General features: G+C 33.5%; 1 protein-coding gene across 1 annotated transcript; it reads left to right on the top strand.

The window, feature by feature from the left end:
- Positions 1-991: 991 nt before the first annotated feature.
- On the top strand, positions 992-8,593 carry LOC115716919 (CSC1-like protein At1g32090). The gene is made up of 11 exons (XM_030645840.2): positions 992-1,549; positions 2,273-2,425; positions 2,686-2,821; positions 3,749-3,850; positions 3,985-4,104; positions 4,382-4,462; positions 4,646-4,986; positions 5,737-5,982; positions 6,923-7,247; positions 7,359-7,592; positions 8,051-8,593. Exons 1-11 carry the CDS (start codon positions 1,236-1,238, stop codon positions 8,396-8,398), a joined length of 2,400 nt encoding a protein of 799 aa, XP_030501700.2. The 5' UTR covers positions 992-1,235; the 3' UTR covers positions 8,399-8,593.
- Positions 8,594-10,306: the final 1,713 nt, after the last annotated feature.

Raw genomic sequence — 10,306 nt, 5'->3', positions numbered from 1 at the left:
TAAAGTAAATAAAATTTAGTAAAAGTCAATGAATCACAACAATTATTGATATTATAGTAAAGAAAAAGTAGCATTTATTGTAGGCTAAATTTAGCACAATTCACCATTAGAATATAGTTTTTTTAGATTTGCTAAAATATAACAATACACTACTTTTTTGCCACTCTACTAAAGATGCTCTTAAAATCCTTTTTTTTTTTTTAAAAAAAAAACTCATTAAAATCACTTTCAGAAAAAAAGAAAACTATAGTACTATATCTACATTTAAGACAAAAAATAAAAACTTAAAAGACCCATAAAGGCAATCAAAAAAATCAACAAAGAAAATTATAAGTATTTGTATTAATTACAGCTTATATTTGGAATTAAAAATCATACGAAGCTATCTCACATATTATAAAGATGAAGAATTCTAAAAGCATTTTACTTTTAATATTTAATTTACATTTTGCTTATCACTAAAAGTATCTTCAAAAGATAGGCTCAAACTTCAAAAAAATTATTCACCTTTCTAAAATCAGAAGAATATTTATGGTTTTTTTTTTTTTTTTTTTGAAATAAATAGAAAACTTTATTATTTATTTATTTTGAAAAGGAATAGAAATAAACTTCATTAAAATGTGAAAACAATCGGCAAATTAAGGCAAGAATATTTATGTTAAGCATTCTTTTCCAAAACACTTTTTATTCTTTCTCTATCCGTTACAAGAAAATTAATTATTTTCTGACATATGTCTTTGTTAAAATTATATATAAAAAGATATATACATATATATAATATATATTTTTAATCACTCAAAAGCAAGCAACTGCCTGTTCTTTCAAAAAGAACGCAACTACCTGTTATGTTATTATCCTTAATTCACTTCACAAGACGATAAAGAAAAGAAATACATCATTATAGTAGAATTGTATTAAAAAATTAGCATTACTCACTCAGCACATGCAAACGGTTTTGATAGTGCACTCTGGTCAAATCCAACCAAATCCTACAATTAACATTAATAATAATAATAAAATAAAAATAAAGAATTACCTTTAGTTGTCCCACTTTCCTGAAATAAAATATTTGCAAAGTTATATTCTTTTCCTTCTTAAACTTCCATACTATCTATCTATCCTTACACAAGACTTGGCATTTTCCTTTACTAGAGTCTTCTTTCTTTTTCTCGTCCTCACCTTTACTTTCTACTTTTCTTTTCTCTTCTCTATCTTTTTGTTTTTGATCTTCTTCAATGGCGTCTCTCAGTGATATTGGGGTCTCTGCATTGATCAATATTTTGAGTGCTTTTGCATTCTTACTGGCCTTTGCTTTGCTCAGAATTCAACCCATTAATGACAGAGTTTACTTTCCTAAATGGTACATTAATGGAGGAAGAACAAGCCCAAGGAGTTCTAGAAATTTTGTGACCAAATTTGTTAATCTCGATGTCAGGACTTACTTCACCTTCTTGAACTGGATGCCTCAGGCCATGAAGATGCGGGAGGCCGAGATTATTAACCATGCAGGCCTTGACTCTGCTGTTTTTCTCAGAATTTACATTCTGGGGTAAGTCTTAACTCTTTTTCTTCTATAACTTTCATCACACATATTTATAAGGAAAATTTACCTATATTAATATTAATAATCTTGTATTTCTACCATCTGGGTCAAAATTTTGACTTTAGACTGAAAAGCATTAAATTTTGTTAATTTCGATCTTTTTAATAATTTTGTCATTTGGATTTGGGTAGCTGACTTGAGCTGGCTATGATGACATCTTGCGGATTATAGTTGTTATTATTATTATGATGATGATGATGATGGTGATGACTGATGGAATGATAGTATTCTACTATTTTAGTTTGTTATAGTGATATGAGAATCTTTAAAGAATTATTACTGAAGTTGCTTTCAGACAGTTTATGTACCTTTCAGATACTCTTTTTTTTTTTTTCTCACTTACTGGAGTTAAATGATATCGAAGTTTTAGTCTTATAAAAAAGAGAAGGAAGGCTGTGATTTTCTGGGTTTTCTCTTCATTCTTAGTTCTTCTAATGTAGTTGCTCTCAAACCATAGCTAAGTATGCTTTAAATTTGGAAGCATCTTTGTACTGGGATGGTGGTTATCCTCTCGTTGCTACATCAGCAATTTGTGCTCATATAGCCTTCCCTTAAGTGTTCTGTTTTATGTATTTTCCCTCAAAAATAAATAAATAAATAGATTTGGTTTTGAAGTGTATGAGCTGTAATGTATGTTTATAACTATTTTTTCCCCTCCATTTCTTGCAGATTGAAGATTTTTCTTCCCATTGCAGTCACAGCACTACTCCTACTTATTCCAGTCAATGTGTCAAATGGAACACTATCCTTCTTGAAGAAAGAGTTGGTCATGAGTGATATTGATAAGCTCTCTATATCTAATGTACGCCCTAAATCAGTGAGGTACGCTTATTGAATAAATGCTAATTTGTATCTCATACGAGGGAGGTGTATACAGTGTTTAACCAATTTTTCTTTGCTCTAACTTCTAAATCACTTTGCGGGCAGAAGATTCAATATTCTTGATAATTATGATCAAAGTAACTTCAAAAAGATTGGATGATCTTTTCTGCTCCCTTGAATATTTTCTAATTTATAACTTAATGTAGGCAAAGCAAAATTCCTTACAAAGTGTGATTTTCTTTTTTTCTTTTCTCTTTCAGGTTTTTTGCTCACATAGGTTTGCAATACCTCTTTACGTTCTGGAGTTGTTTAATGTTATACAAGGAATATGATTATGTTGCATCAATGAGGTTAAAATTCTTGGCTTCACAGCAGCGTTGTGCTGAACAATTTACGGTGAGTCAGTTGTTAACATTCCCTATGATTGTAGAGGATTCTGTGTAATTAATTTTTGAGTTTGCAAATTATAGTTATTAGGACCATAATTGATTAGTTGAAATTTCACTTTACACATTTTTAGCTTGCTTGAAATGGCTGGATTGTATTTTAATTGGCTCTGTTGGAATGAAGATTAGTTTCTTACATATAGTAGGATCTATTTTATTATGTTATTTTCTTTTTTCTAAAAGACCAGAGAAAGTGAACATTAAATTTTGAAGTTTCTCCTACTCCTATCCACTTTTTCATCCAATGCTCTTTGTCTGACTCAATTTCTGGTGGAATCAGATGTTGTGTAAGCGTTTTCAAAACTATACTTTTCAAGACTGATTTCGTCTACCAGTGAATAATCCTAAGAGTCCCTCATAGATTTAAACTTTTGTTTCTGTGATACTATTGACAATATACAATTGACAGCTCTAGTCTAGAACAGTACCATAAAATATTTCTCTCCAAAAAAATTCTGAAATCATAACCGCTTTGTTAAACCTTACATTATCCTTATTAAGTTAAAAGATATAGTCATCAAGATAACTCTTGGAACTTATTTTTCCCTTTTTATTTCAGACAACATTGTGCAGAATTTTGTGAGTTCATAACCTATTTCATTTCGCATGCTTTTTATTCTTATATGCTAATTGGGTTCATTTTAAAATATAGCTCCAAAGTGAACTAGAATCATGCATAATCATTGCTATCATACTATTTGATGAGAATAACGAATGCAAAGTAAAATATTAGAATTGTTAGACATAAATGCCCAAGCTCAATACTCCATGTTTAGTTATATTTGTCAAAGGTAGTTTCCCAATCTGCTAATTTATGTTCACACGTATAAATATTCCAAAACTATACAACCATTATAAATTTGCTTATGTTTTGCAGGTAGTCGTACGAAATGTACCATATACTAATGGTCGCTCAGCATCCGATGCTATTGACCAATTCTTTAAGACAAACCACCCAGATCATTATCTTTGTCACCAGGTAGTACAATTTCAGTGTCAATTGTGTGAAACTTTATATTTTGTCCATTTTCTATGTCTCTATGCATTAACTCTTGTTATTGTGTATGTTTAGACTTTGTAACATTTATGCTAAATTGTGATTTGTTTATTCAGGCAGTCTATAATGCCAACAAGTTTGCTAAACATGCACGAAGGAGAGCTCGGCTCCAAAATTGGCTAGATTATAACCAGCTTAAATTTGAAAGGCATCCGGACAAGAGGCCAACTAGTAAGGTAGTATTGCACTTGTGTGCTTATGTGCTGATTCCCTAACTTACAACTATGATCCAAAGTTATTTGAGTATTTCAAGAACTTACATATATACATTGAAAAGCTTGTTCAAAAGACGTGTTATTTAATTCAGCCCTTTTACCAATGTGGAAAGTTTATGGAGTGCAGGGATGCCATCTCCCATAGTGTAGCCCGACTGTGAAAAAGAGAATGCTGATCCAATGTCATTTTTGTTTGGGACCTTTTTTTTTAACTTGTTTATTTGTTTATGTTTTTCAGACTGGATTTATGGGACTTTGTGGTAAAAAAGTTGATTCCATTGAGTACTACAAACAGCAGATTAAGGATCTTGATAGAAGAGTAAGTGATTAAAAATTTTGCACTTCAGCAATTTCCTCTTATTAAATGAAATGCGTGAATGTTGTTATATGCCATCAGTTCCTCAATTGGATGCATTTTCTATAGTCAGAGCCTTCTTTTTTATGTTTTCTAACATTATGTTAGCCTAATACTCGTGTTTCACTTTTGTGCTCATCATATTAGATGACATCAGAACGCCAAAACATTATTAAAGATACCCAATCCATCCTCCCAGTCGCTTTTGTCTCTTTCAAGTCACGGTGGGGAGCTGCAGTTTGTGCTCAGACACAACAAAGCAAGAATCCCACGCTATGGTTGACGAATTGGGCCCCAGAACCTCGAGATGTATATTGGCGAAACTTGGCTATACCATTTGTTTCCTTGAGCATTCGAAAACTTGTTATATCTATATCACTTTTTGCTTTGGTGTTTTTCTACATGATACCCATAGCTTTTGTGCAAACACTTGCTAACTTGGATGGTCTTGAAAGAGTTGCTCCTTTCCTCAGGCCTGTGATAGAATTGTAAGTGCAGCTACTGTCACAGTTTTTGAACATTATGCAGTTCAATTTCTAATAGAGTAACTCATTTAATGAAGTTTCATGACAAATATTGAACCTTCTATCTAATCTTTTCAAGTAGAAATTACAAGTGACTACATTTGAATATATATTATGATGCATCCTGGTAGTTGTAAATATGGTTGTGCTTTATTTTATACTCTTGTTAATTTGCTCCCATTTTTATCATTACTTGTCAATACTTAGATATGCAGTTCAATCTCTTGTTGATTGTGAAGTGTATATTTTGTTCCTCTGTTCTTATTGTCTATGCATGTCTGCATACTTGCACTTGTGCCTTTATGAATTTAGCATAATGATTATTCTAGTTTCTTGATAGAAGACAACTAACCTATTTATCCCCCCCTCCCCTCCCCCCCCCCCCCCCCCCCCCCCAAAAAACCTTTATCTTTTATCTTTTTTCTTTTTCTGTACCATTTTCATTTTCTTCAATTGGAGATTTTATACATATGTGTAACACATTTTGCAGTAGGCTTCTTCTTACTATAGTTTGTAATGTTATGTTCATAAATTTTCCACCACATTGACTTCATCGTAGCTTTAGCCAGTGTTTTATCCTTGTAAACATGGAATTAATTAACGTCATCCATTTCGAGGAGGTTTTTATATAGTTGATAATAGTGCATTGAGCTCTTTTTTCTTTTTGTCTTCATTCTCTCCTGCTATTCTTACAGAGATGCAATGTTATGACAGGAAATTCATCAAGTCATTTCTTCAAGGTTTTCTTCCTGGTCTCGCACTTAAAATATTTTTGTACATTCTTCCATCTGTTTTGATGATCATGTCAAAAATTGAGGGGCATATAGCACTATCCACTTTAGAGCGGAAGTCGGCAGCAAAGTACTATTATTTTATGCTAGTTAATGTATTTTTGGGAAGTATAGTGACCGGAACAGCCTTTCAGCAGCTGGATGCTTTCCTTCATCAACCTCCAACTCAGTAATCTTCTATATCTCTTTCTGACTTGAAAGTTTATCGATCTCTATAGTTCGTTAATTAGATTTAATGTAGCTTTATTCTGTTGAGGTGATAGGGTTTTTTCTTTGATCAAGAAATGCATTGCCAGGATTTCATAGGTTGTATGTTGTGGTTCCAATTTGTTATTGCTTTTAAAAAATAATCAGAGTTAAGTACTTTCAGTTAAAATATGTATGTATTGTTAATTTTACATGCATTAAGTTGCTTTCAAAATAATTTATTTAATGAATGATTTAAGCCTGAATGTTAAAATAATAACATAAATCAGAAGTAGTCAGATTAGCAGCTCTTGGTGATTCCTTTAGCAGACAAATTTTTGGAAAATCTTTTGAGGGGAATCTATTAAGTTGAGGAATCCCCATTCATGTACCAAACATAGTAATTATAATATGAGCTCAAGATTAAAACCCTTTAATGAACTTAAATAGGGTTGTGATTTGAGGTAATGAAGCTAAAGTTGACTGATTCTTGAGAAGTTAAAAAAGTTTGCTGGTGTTGTTAACACTAGTGTGCCATTATAGCTTTGGCAAAATAAAGCTCTGAGTATCTCTTCTCTTGTCCTTATTTATTTAATTTGAAGAGCTGGAGCTTTTGTACTATGTGTCCCTATGTTATTTGTTTCATCATTCTCTCAAGAGCTTGTATTTGGAACTTCCAATATGAAAATATACACATGGAAAACAAATTTTAGCTATTAATGTCACTCAATGGTTTCTTGAAAGCTGCATTGACTGTAATCATCAAACAAAGTTAACTGACACCCTTAAGTGATAGATTGATTATTTTATTCTTGATTTAGAAAATCTAATGATGGCAATTCTTTCCCTAACCATACGTTCATTTTTGTTCTTCAACTTTTGGTTGCTTGAAGTGATATATAGATGTTTTTGTTTTATCACAGGATTCCTAGAAACATTGGGGTCTCCATACCAATGAAGGCTACTTTCTTTATTACTTATATAATGGTTGATGGATGGGCTGGTATGGCCGGTGAGATTCTCCGTTTGAAGCCTTTAGTTATCTTTCATCTCAAAAACATGTTTTTGGTCAAAACTGAAAGAGATAGAGAGAATGCTATGGATCCTGGCAGTGTAGACTTCCCAGAGACTCTCCCAAGTCTTCAACTGTACTTCCTTTTGGGGCTTGTGTATGCTGTTGTAACTCCGATTCTTCTTCCATTCATACTAGTCTTCTTTGCATTTGCATACTTGGTTTACCGTCATCAGGTCAGTTTATTCACGGTGCTTGATTCTTCCTTTTTCTTTGTGTTAATCAATTTTCATAGTATATGCTACTGAAATCTAAATTCATATTTTATCCTTATTCTACTTTGACAGGTAATTAATGTCTACCAACAACGATATGAAAGTGCTGCCGCCTTTTGGCCACAAGTTCACAGCCGCATAATTGCAAGTTTATTGATATCTCAACTTCTTTTGATGGGTTTGCTTAGCACCAAGAAGGCAGCTAATTCCACTCCCTTACTAGTTGTTTTGCCGATATTAACTTTATCATTCCACAAGTACTGCAAAAGCCGCTTTGAACCTGCATTTAGGAAGTACCCTCTTGAGGTGAGATATAAATCTTAGCATTGGAGCTGAAATTTCTTATTTTGCTCTTCGTAGAAAATTGGCTTTCTTGTTTCATTGAGTAGGTTTACGGGTTATAGACCAGGGATACTTTGAATTTTGAAATTTGACTTATTTGTTAATGGTGGTTATGATATTGGTTTCTTAGTTATCCACTTGTATATCATGGAAAGAAGGGGGCACTTAGTTTAAAATTACAGAAGTCCAATTTGATCTGCTTCCACTTGGTAGTTTATTTCCTATTGTACCAAGTCTTACTTACATTTAATGTAGGCTAACATGTATAATCAGGGTCTCTTCTAAATCTCTAATGTACCAACTTTAGTGCAAGAACATAATCTAGGGGTTAAAACGGTGTAGGTTACAAATTTACTAGACATGCATGGGGAGAATGTTTCAAAGTTAAATACTTAATAACTTCATGTCATTTTCTTCTTCAGGAAGCCATGGCCAAAGATACAGAGGAGAAAGGTTCAGAGGCAGACATGAAGGCATATTTGGCCGATGCATATTTGCATCCAATTTTCCAATCATTTGAGGAAGAACAAGTTGAAGAAGAGGTGATACAAGTTCGAGTAGACAAAAGTCAAGCCCACGGTGCTAGTCCTCCGAGTGAACCTTGTTCCTCTTCCCCAATTAATTATATTCACCATCTTTCACCTCCACAGTATGTTCACCATCCTCCTTCCCCTCCTCATTGCCCATATGACGAATCCTACCCACCCCGTTATGCCTATGCTGCTCCACCATCACCACCACGTTATATCTACCACCATGAAGACCATTAATCTTACTAGCTCTTGTTAGTTTGCGTAGAACAAGTTCTAATGTTTGTTCTTGTTAATAGTTGGTTAACAATTGTATGCTTTCCTTGCGGTCTTGCATTTTTCTAACTGTATATTGTTACTTTGTTTTTCACTGCAAGTTGAATTGACCTTTTTTTTTAGGAAATCAATGCTATTATAAATTGAAATCATTTACAACAACAGAGAAAATAGGATAGGGAATTTCTCCTATCCAACACATGTCTTTATCCAACCCTAAAGCAAATTTAGCTAACCCATGAACTGCTTGATTAGCAGTTCTTTTTTATATGGGATACTAAAACACGAGGGAAAAAGGATAAGAGATAACGAACATCAAATATAAGATCCGAAAAGCAAGATAAATCAGCTGAAGTAGAATTTAGTGCAGCAGAAACTCTCAACGCATTCGTTTCAATATGTGTTATAGATAGTTGTAACTGTGATGCCCAATTGAGAGCATAGAAAAGAGACTTTGCTTCCATTTCATCTGATCGAAAGCTACCTTGCACTTTTTTTGAAAGAGCAGCAATAACCATACCATTATGATTCGAAGTATAGCCCCTACTCCCAGTATTTTTTGCTCAAGATTCGTTGCTGCATCAACATTCAACTTGAAACCATTAATTCTAGCTGGAGACCATGGAACTGCCTGCTGCTGCCTGATATTGGTAGCTAGTTTATTGGCCAAAAGTGATGTTGTAGCAGCTGGTGTGGTGTAAGCTTTGGCACATGTATATTCTTGATGAAAACCAGTTACATATGTAATGATTGAAGAACTCAGTCGTGCCTTTCCACCATGAAAAACCTTGTTACGATCTGACCATATTCCCCACATAATATATACATATATAAGCAACTCAAAATCCTCTTTATCGTAAATGGAAGATAAATGTTGAAGGTAGTCACCATTATGCATTGTCTATGCTTTATGGAAGTCAATTAAGAATTTTGAATCCTTCCATATTGCTTTAGCATGCTTACAACCAAAAAGAGAATGTCCTCTTGATTCCCAATTTGAAGTGCAAAGTGAACATGCAGTTGAGTCAATGATTTTTTTCTTGAAAAGGGCAGCAGCTACAAGAAGCACATTGTGTAGGACTTTCCAAGCAAAAATGCGTATTTTTAGTGGTAAATTCATGTTCCAAAAAAACTTTCACCAATCACGGTTTGGATCTGAGGTAGAAGAAGTATCTTGCTCTTCCAATGTGGTGGCCAAATGAAAACCAGTCTTAACAGTGTAGGATCCAGATGATGAGTGATGCCATATGAGTTTATCATGAGCAGAAAAAAAACTCAAATGGATGGTCAAAATCTTTTCAACATCAATTGGCTTAAAAAAATTATTTAACAAACCAATATTCCATTCCCTCTATTCAATTACAAAATGAGAAACAGACATGCTAGAGGGACCATTATAGCTGACCGGTTTGAAGTTTGTATGGCTAAGAATCCAAGGATCAATATCACAAGCTATGTGAAGACCATTTCCTATCTTAAATCTCATACCTTTAACCAGGAGATCTCTACCCCACAGATGCTTTACCATGTATAGGATGGAGAGTGACCAATGTTGGCATCCAAGAAAGATGTGGTTGAAAAGTATCTTTGCTTTAGTAGGCGGCTCAACAATTAATTTGGCATATCAAAAATTCTCCAAGCTTGTTCAGCCAAGAGTGCATGGTTGAAGTGAACAAAAGATCTAAAGCCCATACCCCCTTCATGCTTGGATTTACATAACCATTTCCACCTTTTCAATGAATTTTAGTGCCATTTTGATTCGTGCCCCACCAAAAATTAGCCATCATACTCTCCAATTGATTGCAAAATTTCTTTGTAAGTTTGAAACAGCTCATAACATAGGTTGGAATCGATTGAACCACCGCTTTTAGC

Source organism: Cannabis sativa, chromosome 5 (assembly GCF_029168945.1).
Source record: "Cannabis sativa cultivar Pink pepper isolate KNU-18-1 chromosome 5, ASM2916894v1, whole genome shotgun sequence".
In the NCBI taxonomy this organism is placed as follows: domain Eukaryota; kingdom Viridiplantae; phylum Streptophyta; class Magnoliopsida; order Rosales; family Cannabaceae; genus Cannabis; species Cannabis sativa.
Note: the sequence above shows the minus strand (reverse complement) of the source record. Positions and strands in the feature narration are given on the sequence as shown.